The sequence below is a fragment of the Miscanthus floridulus genome, chromosome 5 (assembly GCF_019320115.1).
Source record: "Miscanthus floridulus cultivar M001 chromosome 5, ASM1932011v1, whole genome shotgun sequence".
Classification (NCBI taxonomy): Eukaryota; Viridiplantae; Streptophyta; class Magnoliopsida; order Poales; family Poaceae; genus Miscanthus; species Miscanthus floridulus.
In genome coordinates this window covers 45,610,648-45,626,131 of record NC_089584.1, presented here as the reverse complement: position 1 = coordinate 45,626,131, position 15,484 = coordinate 45,610,648, and the positions used below count along the sequence as shown (strand labels likewise).

The 15,484-nt window shown below is 45.3% G+C and overlaps 3 protein-coding genes across 3 annotated transcripts; all 3 read left to right on the top strand.

The window, feature by feature from the left end:
* Positions 1-1,485: 1,485 nt before the first annotated feature.
* LOC136452102 (uncharacterized) lies at positions 1,486-6,697 on the top strand. Its single transcript, XM_066452743.1, has 2 exons — positions 1,486-2,140; positions 6,330-6,697. The coding sequence occupies exons 1-2, from the start codon at positions 1,486-1,488 to the stop codon at positions 6,437-6,439; spliced, it is 765 nt and encodes a 254-aa protein (XP_066308840.1). The 3' UTR covers positions 6,440-6,697.
* Positions 6,698-10,055: 3,358 nt separating this feature from the next.
* On the top strand, positions 10,056-10,430 carry LOC136454594 (uncharacterized). Its single transcript, XM_066454967.1, has one exon. It carries the CDS (start codon positions 10,056-10,058, stop codon positions 10,428-10,430), a length of 375 nt encoding a protein of 124 aa, XP_066311064.1.
* A 774-nt stretch (positions 10,431-11,204) lies between these two features.
* Positions 11,205-11,735, top strand: LOC136454593 (uncharacterized). The gene has a single exon (XM_066454966.1). The coding sequence runs from the start codon at positions 11,205-11,207 to the stop codon at positions 11,733-11,735; it is 531 nt and encodes a 176-aa protein (XP_066311063.1).
* The last annotated feature ends 3,749 nt before the right edge of the window (positions 11,736-15,484 follow it).

Here is a 15,484-nt window from a genome sequence, read left to right as displayed (position 1 = left end):
TTACGCATCTCACTTTTGAAAAGTTTTACTTAATTTATAGAAAATCTATATCTGTACTATTATCTATTTTTTATTATCTTAGAGCATCTACAAGAGCATCCTAAATGCCTTCCTAATCTTTGTTTTTTTAGTAAGATTGAAAAAAATCTCTCCCCAACAACTCCTAATATATCTTCCCAAATTTTTAGGACTTGGGAAAAATCATCCCAACCGGCGTAAAGTTACGCGCTGCTCCCGTCGCACGTATTCGTCCCCCGCGCGATTTCTCTCTTGCCGTCGTCATTTTGGCATGGCTTCTTGCTTCGCGCCATTTTGTGTCGCCGTGCAGAGAAGGTTTCCGTCGTCGACGAGCACACTGATGGAGGATATCGCAGTTGTCGGCGGCACCAAGGTGATCGGCGCCATCAGGGCAATGCGGGTGGTGTCGCTGGCCACGGTGCCCGTCATGGACGCCACCGCCGTTGGTAGCGGTACAAAGACCCTTCAATACGTGATTACTGCAAGCACCACTGATCCATACATGCCGACGACGCCATGTATCTCTTGCTGATCCCCAGTGTCGCCTGTTGCACTGCTGCAGGGTAGCGGGCAAAGGGCGATCGAGAAGTTCTCGACGACGGACCTGCGGGACTGCCCGGTGGCGCGGCTGAGCCGTGGCCGGGGATCAGAGTGACGGATTTCAAGAGGAAGGTGCCGAGTACCGGGATAGCAATAAGCTCGTGGTCCCCGGCGCCGACGCCACGGGCACTGACACCCCGATCGCCGAGTATGACGAGACCCCAGCGGCTGCCGTCGCCACTGATGAAGAGCAAAGCGAGCATCTCGTGTCGCCGTCGCCGATCGCTAGTGTTCGCCGCCCCTGATGCCGGGCTTCCTCGTCAACACTGGCATGGAGACCCGCTTCGTGCCCACCTCTGAGCCGATAGCGGCCATGAACCAGCGTGGAGATGATGTGGGCCTCAAATTTGATTTTTTAGATGCCATTTATTAAAAACTATGACTATCTTTTCCCCTTCCAATATCTTTTTAGGAGTTGCCAAATTACAAGTTTTTAGAAGAAAAAATTAGGGAACTCTCGGAGATGCTTTTACTCAATCTATTACAAATTATAAGTTATTTTAAGAATCTTAGAGAGTCCAGGTATCTCAAGTTTGATTAAAGTTATAGATGGAATTATAAAGATTCGTGACATCAAATAGTTATATTATGAAAATATAATTAATAAAGAGTCTAATGATACTTAGTTGGTTTCATAAATATTATTATCTTATATATAAATTTGATTAAACGTGAGATACTTTGACTCTCCAATATTCTTTGAATGACTTATAATTTGGAACAGAGGGAATATATATATATTTATTTATCGTTATATAGTACTCAGATTTTGCCTTCTTTTTTTAATATTTGATTTTTTTTATTTGAATAGCTGATATATTTCTAATTGAAAAAAAAAATGAAACATTCCTTCCCCGCCGAGACAAAATGAGATCACCATGCTCACTTCCCAACACCCATGCGTCCCCGCCTCCGGCGCCGATGGCACCGCGCGCCCCGCAGCTGCGGCCGCCGCAGCTCCTCCTCGCCGAGGCCGTCGCCTCCTGGCATCCCTTCCAGAAGAAGCCCTGTCTCTCAGACCGCTCCACTGCTTCCCCCTCCTCGGCCCACCTCCCTGATGCGGAGACTCCGACGCCTGCCCCCTCGGGGGGCGGTAGCGGCGGATCCTTCCGGTGGCTCGGGCTCCGCAAGCGCCGCCGCCGTGGCGCGGGCTCGCGGTCCGTGTCCGGTCGCAGCAGCGACCGCCGGAGATCCGGCACGTGTTCCGATTTCCATTTCACGTGCGGCGCCGGTGGCGGCGGCGCCACTGACTCCAGCGGGGAGATGTGGGCGTCGGATGTCGGGGAGGTGCGGATGAGGGACGTGCCGATGGCGACGGAGTTCGGCCCGGCTCCTGTTGCTGGGATTGGTGCCGCGAGCGGTGGGGTAGGCGCGGCAGCGGAGGCGACGGTCGCCGATTCTGGGTACGGGAGCGAACCTGGGTACCGTGGCGACGTGGAGCTGGGATACGGTGATGAGATCGACGAAGAGGAAGAGGAGGAGGATGGGAGGCAGCAGCTGTTCTGGGGCAGGGTTATTGGAGGTGATGAGCGTCCTTGAATTCATTTCTTTGGATAGTCACTGGTTTTAGCTTTTAGTATTCTCGACTCTCAACATAGATCTGAGCTATTGACAGCATTGCTGTGTGCACTTCGTTGATTTAGTATATGTTTGTTCGAACAACAACTTAGTTTGTTAACTTTGTAGATTGAGATTCTGGTGTTGATGGATATTATCAAATGATTATAGGGCATCGAGCTCCTCCATTCTTGGTTCTCGTAATGTGTCGTAAGTCTTGTTTGTTGCTGTTGATGTTTGATCATAAATATTTGCAGTGGATTAGTCGAGTCAAAATAGTTTTTAGGGGAAATGCATTTGTTTATCCATACAATATGCTTGTAGTGGTATGGCTAACAAAATGACCCTGCCTGATTAATATTCCTTTTTAGTTTTTACTCATTCCAATCACAAATATTTGTTTCCTTTTAAAACAAGATCACAAATATTTGTTGTTCATGACATTGATGTGGCCTACAAGATGGAACTTTGACTATAGGTATCTATAAAAATGTTGTTTCAAATATAAAGAGCTACTACCTCTATCCCAGAATGATAAGCGAGCGTATTTTGACCAGGGAAAGGTCATACAAAATAGATAATATGTTGTCATTTGCTAAAGAATCAATATCATCTCAGAGGCACTTTTTGATATATATTAATGCAAGTTTAATGTCCTAATCTTGTATATAACGCGACCAATTGTTGATCAAAGTTTGTAAAATCTGACTCTTCCCTGCACAAAATATGCTTATCATTCTGGGACGTAGTGAGTATATATTATGGGAATATTTTTCAAGTAGTAATAGCAATGTATTTTATCAGTCTATGATTTTTAGCTATGGATGGTTAAAGCTAAAAACGTTTGACTTGGGACAAACCGAAAAATGACTTATATTTACGATGAAGTATAATGTTACCTGGGATGATTTGGTCTGTTGAGGGGCATGCTTTCTATATGCATGCGTGTGAGTACATGTATAGTATCACACTATCGCTAGACTTCTTTTATATTCCAGCTATTTCGATTTTTAGATGAGATCTATAAGGAAGGGCAGGCCTGGTGCAGTGGTGAGAGCTGTCTCACTGAGTCACCAGGTCACGGGTTCGAAGCAGCCTCTCCGCAGATTTTGTGGGGGGAAGGCTTGCCTCGGTTTTTCCCTTCCCCAGACCCCACTCATGTGGGAGCCTTCGGCACTGGGTCTGCCCTTTAGATGAGATCTGTGAGCTTCAGATTGTACTAATGTAAACAAATCACAATGAATGTCCAAACATGATTTCTTGTTTAGTTCGGCTTGTACATTGTATGTCCTTAACATGCACATTTTTGTCCCTTTCCATCAAAATATCTGAGATTGATCCTGTGGTACTGCAACTGTAATCAGGTCAAAGCTAACCCTGTTTGGAACTGGTAGCATGGATACTCCTCATGGGTTTATGCAACCTGACCAAATATTCCTTTTGTGATATGGTTAATTTTGATATGGCTTTCTTATGTTGGGTGTCTTTTTGTTGATACTTTTCCCAATGTTTCCATTTCCATTTGTTTCTAGATTTAGCTTTGGTATGCATGGAATCTCATTTACATTTTAATTTTTGACATATCTCATCTACTACTTTGTTGCAAGTAACATTTAGCGAGCTGGCTTAGGGTAAGTATTGTTCATGGCAGATTCATCTGAAAGAGTGTGTCATAAAGTCTGGTTTCACGTTTCAGTTTGAATCCTCATGGATCCTTTTGTTTTATTTGTCCACTTATTTAGTTTCGGAACCACAGCCTTTGCTGAGGCTGCTAGACCATGAAACTTTCAGAAGAAATGGACCAACTTATTGCATGCACCAAAGATCTGTTAGGGTAATTGTGTGAAATTCAAGGTTTAAAGTCTGGACCACTGGCTCGGGTGGTGCTATGGTGGCAGCACAGCAAAGTCCAAGCACATGGCTGAGGAAGGGAGGTACCTTCAGGGGCGCCTGTAGGGCCTGGGCTGGGGGATGTGTGTGGGTTGGGGGGGGGGGGGGGGGGGGGGGGAGGTGCTGCAGCTCGGGTCCAGTCGAAGTAGCACTTAATATATATGTGTAGTGTTAGCCCATCGAAGGAGACCCAACCCTAGCTTAGCTTGTCCAGGCAAAGGCTCGTGCCCCTGCAGTTTCTTCGCACCAGCCATGCACCATAAGCCGTGCTCATCCTTCAGCTCACACAAAATCATGTTAACCGAAGGAGAAGCCCCCTCAAACACACAAGCATTTCTATGTTTCCATATAATCCAGGTGCCGAGAATAATTAGAGTGTTAACTCCTTTTTTGTGTTCCTTTTTAACTCTTCTCATTGTCTTGTGCTACCAATCTACAAAGCTCCTTTCATTTTGTCGGGGGACTAAATCTGTTAGGTCCAACGGATGGAGCAATCTGAACCATACTTGTCTTGCCACGACACACGTTGTTAACAAGTGTTGTATCGTCTCATCTTCTTGATCACATAGAGGGCATTTATCCGGATGAGAGACGCCCCTCTAAGCAAGCCTATCTGTTGTCCAACATCTGTTTCGGTTTGCCAACCACAGAAACATTTTGCATTTAACCGGGGCCTAGGTCTTCCATAACCGACGCCAATGCTCAAAGGTCACAGCACCAAGGAAATAGGCTTTATAGGCAGATTTGGAGGAGCCTCCAAATGTGACGATCCTCTTGGTCAGTCAAAACAATTTCTATGAGGCAGTCCCATAACTGTAGGAATTCTCTAATACCAGCCCAAGACAAGCCTCCTTGGATCTCCCTAGGCCATTCCCCATTGTTGAGAGCCTCAGCCACCGTCCGGTTCTTGCGTATTCTTGGAGGGACACATGCAAAGACTGTTGGTGCAAGATTTTCAATTGAGCAACCATGCAGCCAATGATCAGTCCAGAAAAGAGTGTTATTTCCATTTCCTACCTCCGTAGTGACTGCAATGGTAAAAAGGGCTATGGAGTTGGGATGCGAGGGAAGCTCAAGGTCAGTCCATGGCCGATCAGCTCTGGTCTTCTTAAACCATTGCCATCTGATTTGTAGCGCCCAGGCCATTACCTCCAAATTGGGGGTGGCTAAGCCTCCAAGATCCAACGGTCTCAAAACCTTCTCCTAAGCCACTAGACAACAAGTAGATGAGAAAGCAATTTCACGCAGAGCAACTGGGGTTGGATCAAATCGTTTTTGGTATTTTCCTACCCACAATCCACAAAGGTGTTCTAATAAATGTTGCTTGATCATTTTAGATTAATATTATTGGTTTTGTTCCTTGTTACATCTATTATACCATTTAGTTTAATGCTACTAAATTTTTGGCATTTCATTATTTAGCCTCCCCTTTACTCTGTTTTTGATCCGTTGTTCGATAGCTTGGCTAGTTCTTGATTGCCTAGTGAATGATAATGCCACGTTTTGTATACATGTGAAGCCATAACAATCAAATTTGACCTCCCTTTGAGGGAACATATTTAATTTTCCATGTGTTCCTAGTTTATTTTGAGGGAACAAGTAAGAAACAACTCTTCCACACCTGCGCAGAGACCAGGTCCTCATATATGTGATTCTGATCTGATATTGTCTGATTGTCAGCCCAACATGATGAGGTAGCATTACCCATGAGTGTACTGGCTATTGCTATACAGCTGTAGTACCTCCAGACTTGGAAGGGTTGCTGTAACACCTTTTTTACAATGTAAAATATTGGTGTTCCATGCATGTCTAATGTCTTATTGCATATACCTTGGTAACTCAATGTGCTTGACTGCTTGTACAGTAGAGTAGGAACTAAAAAAAAAATCAAAATTGCTATTTAAGGGAAAAAAACTTTTTGACCATACTTTCAGAATTGGAAATGTTGCCCGTTTGCAAAGATTAACTCGTCATTCGTTAACTTCATTGCCATCAAGTGGTGCTATTATGTGTGAACTTGATGGATGGGCAGTCTTTATTTTTGCTGCACTCAATTTATTGAAGATAGTTTTTATTATTAAAATTGGTGGTTGTCTGGTGCAACTGTGATCATTCCATCATGAACTCGTGGTCCTGGTATTGGTTTCCTGCAGCTACCACTACCGGAAATGTTCTTGGATGGTACTCTTATGTTGGAATGTATGCTCTTTATCTGTGTGCTCCTAGCTTTCCTGATGGTTCGTTCCCCCCCCCCTCCTTTGCAGATATGAATAAAATGAGAATCGTTGGTGACAATAACTTTAGGGAGCAAAAGAGCCATCACCGTTGCAGGCGCAAGAAGCATGATGTGAGGATGTTGGATTCCTTGAGGTGAAGAATTATGCAGTGCTGTAAGTGGTGAAGCGTGTATGTTGTAGTGTTGCTTCACTAGCAACAGCTGTTAATGGATAGCATGTCTTTGTTGTAGCGTTTGCTAATAGAGCAGGCAACTAGTTACCAGTGATTTGTTTTTTTTTTTGGGTATGGGCACAGATGTTTTATGATAGTAGTTCCCAAGTTTCTGGGCGAGAATTTTCCATGAGTTTATCAATGAAAACTTAAAAGAGTAACGAATGTGGCAATGTGCTAAGAACATCTGTGTCTTCTTGTTTGTTGGTACATTTGTTAACATGCAATCGGTGCTGGTCTGTCGTTCTTCATTTTGAGGTGACTGTGTGATCTGTACTAGGCATCAGTCAGGCACTCTCGCCGCTTCAAATTAAGTTGTTCTGGCTTTTTAATACATATATAGTGAGTAGCAAAAGCAATGTATTTACAAAAGCTAGAACGACTTATAATTTAGTACTCAGGTGTAGTGGTTAATGCTGCCACTGATTACACAAATTCTTTGTGTAGGAAAGTGCAGTGGTTAATGCTGCCTTTGATTACATGAATTCTTTGTGTTTTCCTACTTTGAACATCTGTTGTTCCTCTTTGGATCCGCTTCTCAATTGCTCCTGCTAACCTTTGGTGTCTTGCTAGTTTTCGGCCCCTAGATGCCTTATTTCGTCCTATATATAGTCGTGGTTCGATGATTCGGACCTCCCGTGCTTCTCTATAGTGATCCTTGGTTGGTGTCTAAATTTCTTGTTTACTAGTGAAAATATGGCCTTGTTCACTTTGCTGAAAAGACAAGTTGAAAAGTACTGCTGGCTGATTTGTTAGGAGAGAAAAATACTATTCCTTCGCTAAAAAAGTACAGTTCATAAGACAAATGTTGATGTTTGCAAATATATATGTGCATCGACTTGTTACGTGTGCATTACGATGGGAAGTTTAACATGTTGTACGGTTACTTAGATGACTTGCAGTTTAGAAATTTATTCAGTGATTAATTATGTCATGCATTTTAATTCATCTTTAGAGATTTATCAATTGTCACGTCAAGCTTTGGGACTAGATTCCTCATGATGTGTGAACACTCTATCTTGTATGGGTGCAGACCACCGAAACACTTTGTATTCCATTTTGTTTTAGAACTGAACTCTATACCGGGTGTCTCAATGCATCGATTAGTTAGCAGGCCGAGGGGCCCACGATAAACTAACTAGCGAAGGCCCAAACGATCGAGGCCCAGCTAAGTCAAGCGGACCAGGCTAGGCGTCAAGGACAAGGTCAGCCATGACCCCTCCCCTCTGCCTTAGCTGCACGCCGCACAAGGGTCCACGACTTGTCCGCGCGTCCCGATCCCTAGGAGGAACGGAGAGAGGTCGAGCCGCGCCAAGCACGCCTGCTCTGACAGGAGTGGACACGCTGCACTGACCCCACAAGGACCGAGGGGACAGTGGTCATCTCGGTCCGGTCAGACACCATCCTTGCGCCACGCAGCATAGACAAGACAACACCGCCCAGCGGTGACCGCTAGTACGGTGACCCGCCGTCCAAATACGACCCAACAAGACATATGTACGATTCTACCCACTACGGGTTGAGATCCACGTGGTGGTCTTGACTTAGAGGCCACCAAGCCGGCGGGAGCCACGACCCCAGAGCCCGGATCGTGGCCACCAACTCCATAAGCTAACCAGTCGATCGATGACCTGGGGAGGCTACCAACTCCTGTACGACGCCCCAGGAGACCAGGAGGCAATGACGAAGGCCACGGTAGAGACCACATCGCATAGGACGGCTGACAAACCACCACCGTGTCTGCAGTGCCACCACGGCCGGTACAGTAGCACCACACCACACCTTACCACGATGTGGGCACAAGACCATGACGACAACCACGCCATGGCATGCATCACAAGACGGCGTAGCTTGTAAGCCAAGTTAGCTAGGCCTCAGGCTCACGACCCTTCGGTCGGGAGAACCTACTTCTTTGTATATGCCCTGGCCCCGAACTCTATATAAGGGCAGCTAGGGCATCCTTCCGGAAACAATCTTCACATCCTCATATCTTCACATTCTTCATAACCTCCGGACTCATAAAGCTTCCCTTCAGGCAGTTCATCTCCTAGCTCTAGTTCTCCTACCTCTTCCACCATTCTTGCACTCCCTACTGTAAGAACTTTAGAGCATTCAAACGAGGAACACACACTCAATCATCTCTGAGACTAGACATAGGGCTCTGGCCTGAACCAGTATAAATCCTCATGTCTTTTGGATGCTACCATCGTCTTTCTAGAGCAGCGCGACAGTCGTATAAATTTACTAGTCTAGTTTATGAAACATCGGCAGTTGGTGCGCTAGGTAGGGGACAATCGCGCACTCTCGTTTGTTGAGAAGGAAGCGATGGCTCCTCACACCGTCAGTGGACTTGCTTGCAGAATGGCCCACAACGGCCACGTCCGCCATGAAAACCACGAGTTCATCGGCGTCGAAGGGATCTGGAGCCCGTGGACTACGGTGGACACACTCTTAGAACTGCCCTTAGTGGCAGCATCCCAGAGTTCACCTATATAGGGGGGGCTAGTACCCTCTCTCATCACTGGCCATGACTCATGGCAAGCTCACCCAGGGAATGGCCTCAACTGGCCACATCCTTTTGGGGAACCACGAGATTATCCGCACCAATGGATCAACGCCCATCACTAGCTTCTACCCTATCCAGGGCAACCACGTGGGAAGCCTTTCTCTCCAACGTCTCTCTCTTTCTTCTAAACCATTCAGTTCGTCCAAGAACATAAAAGTGCTCATCTCTCTCTCCTCCATTGGTGACCTTGAGCTCCCAAGCTTCTCCATTGATTTTCCCATCAATCCTTGAGAGAAAAAGGTTCCAAACTCGATTAGAGAGCAGATCCACTGATTCCCAAAGCCTAAAGAGCATTTGATTCATATTTTGGCTAGCAGTTGTGTTTGTTACTCTTGGAGCTTGGCTCCTAGCCAGCTAGAGCGTCGCCCGTGGAACTTGCCAACTTGTGTGGTAGCCTCGGGAGGTTTGTAATCATCTCTTGTAGCTAGTAAACTCACCTCTCATCTCAAGAGGTAACTCTCTTGACTTGAGAACAAAGAAGGGTTGCAAAGCCCTAGCCTTAGTGGCAACCTCAACAACATGGACTTATGCAAGTCTTGATGGCGAACTGAACCACAGGATAAATCATTGTGTCATCTTGTGCTTTGTTTACTTCACTTGCATTTCACATTGTTGTTGAGGTAGATTCTAAGGTTTGTGGCCGATCTACTTGTGTGTGGAGTTCCTACCACTTCTTGCTCTCGATCTGTGAACCTCATACCTGCAGGAAGCTAAGGAATTTCTCTAATCTAAGTTTCCATTCACTGATTTTGAACTATGACTCGAAGTTGTCTGTAGATGCGGTAGTGCCGCTGTTATAGCCCGGCGGTGCCGCTGTTTGGCAGTGCCACGAGGTCAGAGCAGCAGTGCCACGGGTGAAATTTGACATCTGCTTGAGTTTTGTTTTAACAGGCCTATTCACCCCCTCTAGGCTAACCAGAGATCCTACAAGTGGTATTAGAGCAGGTTACCTCATGTGCGCTTCACCGCGTGAGGTATGGAGCCCGGAGGAGGTACTAGTGGCGTGAAGCCAGTGGATGTTGATCCGGAGCAAGTTGAGCTGCATGACACTAACAACAGCGAGCTAAGTGCTTCTACAGCAAGCAATACCACACTCCCACAGCTTGAAGCTACCGATGCCGAGAAAGTTCAAAATGATGAAGAAAGAAGAAAAAGGAAGGAAGCTAGAAAAGCAAAAAGAGAAGCAAGAGAAAAGAAGGAGCAGCAAAGGCTTGAAGATAAGAAGCAAAGAAAAGAAGAAAGAAAGCTCAAGAGAGAAGGAAGAAGAAAAAGAAGAGAAACTAGGAAGAAGAAAGAAGAAGAAGAGAAGGCAACCAATGCATCATCAAGTGACATCTCAAGTAGTTCTTGATGAGGACATCCTCCACTATTAACCGCTGGCAAAGACGCAATAAATGGGCCAAGTGGCCTAGTTGTAGTCGGGCGGCGACCGTGTGAGCCTCTGAATAATCCCACCTTGCTTAGCTTGGGAGGAGGAAGCCACCTTAAAAGGGAGAGCCACCCTTCCCCTATTGGACTAGTCTTTTAGGGATATTGGGCCTTTCCCCGAGTGGGTGTGCCTGAGAACTGTTGGGGTCCGGGCAGCCTTAATTTATTGGGCCTCGGCCAACCCCACTTGGGCCGGATGCATCATTTGGTATCAGAGCTGGGCCCTTGTTTAAGGGGGTGGGAATGATGAGGACATCCTCCACTATTAACCGCTGGCAAAGACGCAATAAATGGGCCAAGTGGCCTAGTTGTAGTCGGGCGGCGACCGTGTGAGCCTCTGAATAATCCCACCTTGCTTAGCTTGGGAGGAGGAAGCCACCTTAAAAGGGAGAGCCACCCTTCCCCTATTGGACTAGTCTTTTAGGGATATTGGGCCTTTCCCCGAGTGGGTGTGCCTGAGAACTATTGGGGTCCGGGCAGCCTTAATTTATTGGGCCTCGGCCAACCCCACTTGGGCCGGATGCATCAGTTCTAAAGATGGAGATGATGATGAGTCCTACCAAGTGTCAAAGGGGGCAAGAAGGAAAAGAAAGGAAAGGACAAAGTCGACTCCAACAACAAATATGCCACCGTATCCTTTAACTATTCCTCTATGCCTATGACTAACCTTGATAAGAAGTCTTTCATCAATGTGCCCATGGGCAAGTTACCTCATTTCAATAGGACTAACTTTGCCAAGTGGAAGCACTTGATGACAGCCTATCTTATAGGTCTTCACCCTGACATTTGGAAGGTTGATTGCAATGGATTTGAGCCACCGGTTGATCCCAAGAATCCAACACTAGATGAAATGAGAATCATTCATCTCAATGGTCAAGCCACAAGTGTGTTGCTTAGTGCTTTGGATGGTGATGAGTACAATAGAGTCATTGGTGTTGATATTGCCAAGCAAATATGGGACACTTTGCACCTGGCACATGAAGGGATTGACAAAGTGAGGAAGGCAAGAATTGATTTGTTGATGGCAAAACTCAACAGGTTCATAACCATGGATGGAGAAGGGCCACAAGAAATGATTGATAGATTGATGACTATGGTGGGCAAGATTAGACGCTATGGTTGTGATGAGCTAGATGATCATAAGGTTGTGAAAATCATGTTGGAAGCCTACTCACCTAGAAATGAGACCATAGTGACTCTAATTAGAGACAAGAAGAAGTTTGAGTAGTTCACACCAAATGATGTACTTGGGAGGATCTTGACATTTGACATGCAAAGAGAAGAAGCAAATGAGAGGAAGAGGCTTGGTGAGTTACAAGCAAAGCTAGATGGCATAAAGATCAAGGATGTAGCTCTCAAGACCAACAAATCAAGCAAGCATAGCTCTACAAGCAAGTCCAAGATCAATAAGCAAGCTTCAACAAGCAAGCCCAAAGCAAGCTAGCAAGTCCAAGAGCAAGTAGAGACTACATCATCTTCAAGTGAGAGTGAAAATGATGATGATCAATATGAGAAGGTGGATGATGTTGCTCTCTTTATGAAGAGGTTTCAAAAGGGGCTAAAGAAGCAAGGTTACAAGGTAGTGAAGAAAAAGTTTCCAAACAAGAAGAAGAGGACATGCTATAATTGTGGTAGCACCAATCGCTTCATTGCCAAGTGTCCATATGAGATCAAAGACAAGTACAAGAAGGACAAGAAAGAGGACAAGACCGACCATAAAAAGAGCAAGAAGTACATGGAAGAGGCTCACATTGGGCATGAATGGGATTCAACTAGAGAGAGCACAAGTGAAGAGGATGAGAAGGTTGCAACCGTTGCTATTCACAAGTCATCCCCTACACTAAGGCTCCTCAACAACATGTCCGATGATGACTACTACTCCCCTCACATTTGTCTTATGGCAAAGGGTGAGAAGGTAAAACCAAAATCCAAGTCTCCACCTTCACCTCCTAGTGATATATCGAGTAGTGATATTAGTGATAGCTCTAGTGATGATGAATCTAGTGATGAAGAAATAAACATGATAACTAAAAATTTGGATGGAAAGACCAAATTGTTCATCACTAAACTAATGGAGGAGTTAGAGAGTGTCCAAGCCGAGCTAGAATCTAGAGAGGAAACTCTTATCCAATAAGAGGATCTCTACATTGCTAGCAAGGGAGCTCTTGCATTAGAGAGAAGTGAGGTGGAATCCTTGCGCAAGGCTTTGGCCAAAGAGAAAGAGGACCATGCTATCACAAAGAAAGCAAATAATGCACTCAAGAAAAAGTATTGTGACTTGGATGAAAAGCACAAAAAACTTGAGCTGCAATATGGCATTCTTTGGGAAAGCAACTCACATCCCTCTAAGACAAAGGAAGCCTCAACTCCCTCCACTAGTCAAGGTTGTGGAAAATGTTATAATCTTGATTTGAATTCCTATTCCACTAACCTTGCAAACATGGAGGCTATGAAAAAGGCGATTGCTAGGCTCAATGAAATCATTGGAAAAGGGTGCATGGGTAAGGCTCAATCCAATGACAAGAAGAAGGATGAATTAAAAGGGCTACAATTCAAGCAAGAAAGGCATCCCTCAATCAAGCATGGGCTTAGCCACACAAAAGGAGCCAAGAAAATGGAAGAAGGAAAGCGAATGGCTATGAGTGTGTGCAGTTTGAGGGGAAGGATAGAATTGGTGTAGAGCAGCCTACACAGACCACAACAGTGCAGCATCCTCGAGCACAGCGGTAGTGCCGCGGTGAAGGGCGGTAGTGCCGTGCCCCACAAAAATAGGAAGGCTACCAATTCTGTTCCTGATCATACTAAGCCCAAGAAAAAGGTGTTCCAGTAGAAATAGGTTTAGCAGAAGCTAAAGGAATTAGTGTGGGGCACTATGAACAAATATGCTTATCAACCAAGGGCCCATGCACCTCAACAAAGCTTGACCTGATGCTTTGTTTTGAAGAACAATAGTAGTAGAAAAGTGGTTGCTAAATATGTTGGAAATGAAACCAACATATATAGGAATACTTCTATTCGAGTTCCTAAGTTTTCTTGTGACTAACATGCAAGGCCCCAGGTCTAGTTGGGGACCTAAATCTAGCAACTAAACTTGTTTTGTAGGTATACTCCTCCGGTGGATCAAGTTAGGTGCTTGATAGTGGATGTACAAATCATATGACCGGAGAAAGGAGTATGTTTTCATCATATTCTCCGATGACACATTCAAATGAAAATATTGTCTTTGGAGATAATTCAAAGGGGGATGTGATTGGCCTTGGTAAAGTTGCTATAACTCTTGAGCATTCAATTACCAATGTATTACATGTTGATTCATTAAGTTACAATTTATTGTCCGTTTCTTAATTGTGTGAGATGGGCTATAATTATCTCTTTACAGATAACGATGTGGAAGTCTTTAGAAGGGAGGATTCCTCTATTGTCTTTATGGGTCGATTAAAGAATAAGATTTACCTAGTTGATTTCAACAAAAGTAAAGCTAATGTTAAGACTTGTTTAGTGGTAAAATCTAGCACAGGTTGGCTTTGGCATCGCCGACTAGCCCATGTCGGGATGAGGAACTTGGCCAAACTTTTAAAAGATGAACACATCCTTGGGCTAACAAATGTTCACTTTGAGAAATATAGGATTAGCGCTTGTCAAGCCAAAAAGCAAGTTGGCATGCCTCACCCACCAAAGAGCATCATGACCACCAAGCAACCATCGGAGCTAATGCACATGGAACTCTTTGGACCGGTCACCTACCTAAGTCTCGAGGGTAACAAATATGGTATTGTTATTGTTGATGACTATTCCCATTTCACTTGCGTATTTTTCTTGTATGACAAGTGCTAAGTTCAAGAAAAGGTGAAGACATTTGTTAGAAGAGCACAAAAGGAGTTCAGTCTCCCAATCTAGAAAGTGAGAAGTGATAATGGGACCGAATTCAAGAACACTCTAGTTGAGGAGTTCTTGATGAAGTGGGAATCAAGCATGAGTTTTCAACTCCATACACCCCTCAACAAAATAGTGTAGTAGAGAGGAAGAACTAAACACTCATTAACATGGCAAGGACAATGCTAGATGAGTACAAGACGCTGGACATCTTTTGATGTGACGCTGTCAACACCGCTTGCCATGCCATCAGTCGCCTCTACCTACACAAGAAGTTGAAGAAGACTTTATATGAGCTTCTAACCGGTAACAAGCCTAAGGTGTCATACTTTAGAGTATGTAGGTGGGTCTGCCGAGCGTAGTATTGACACCCTTCGTAGGTGTGCACAATCTATTTAGCATCGGCTACTGTGGTCGGCTAGTAGAAGCCCTATCAAAATGCATTTCTGACTAGGGTCCTAGGCACAGCATGGTGCCCATAGACCCCACCATAGATATCGCTCAGCAACTGCTTCCCTTGTTTGATGGGGATGCAGCGCTGTAGGATCCTGGTGTGGCTTCGCCTGTAGAGCTCACGCTCAATAAGGACAAAGGACTTGGCTCGATGCGTGAGCTGCTGAGCCTCCATTTTGTCCATCGGCAGTGCCTCATAGAGGAGGTAGTCGAGGTAAGACATCCTCCAGTCGCTTAGAGGGTCAGGCTTTGTTGTTGGATCCTCGTCAAGCTCCATGACTTCGAGGTCGGATGGAACCGATGGCCAGTTAGCCCCCAAGCCTAGGGTGGGCGGCGCATCACCAATCTATTTTGGCTCCTTGTAGCGGACTGATGGCTTGTACTGATCATTAGCGAAGATGCCTGTTGGCACCAGTTCTCGGCCAGATGCCGCTTTCGCTAGTGCGTCGGCCGCCTCATTGAGATGCCTCAGGATGTGATTGAGCTCGAGACCATCAAACTTGTCCTCCAGCTGCCAGACTTCTCGGCAATATGCAACCATCTTGGTGTTGTGGCAGCTTGATTCCTTTATGACTTGGTCGATGACCAGCTAGGAGTCGCCCTGGACATCAAGCCATTGGATACCTAGCTCGATGGCAATGCATAGGCTGT

Bases quoted from the DNA above. Each gene is read 5' to 3' on its own strand.
- LOC136454593 (XM_066454966.1), top strand. From the start codon at position 11,205: ATGGGCAAGTTACCTCATTTCAATAGGACTAACTTTGCCAAGTGGAAG.
- LOC136454594 (XM_066454967.1), top strand. From the start codon at position 10,056: ATGGAGCCCGGAGGAGGTACTAGTGGCGTGAAGCCAGTGGATGTTGAT.
- LOC136452102 (XM_066452743.1), top strand. From the start codon at position 1,486: ATGAGATCACCATGCTCACTTCCCAACACCCATGCGTCCCCGCCTCCG. The intron at 2,141-6,329 runs GTGATGAGCGTC...CCTCCTTTGCAG, and splicing joins CTGGGGCAGGGTTATTGGAG to ATATGAATAAAATGAGAATC.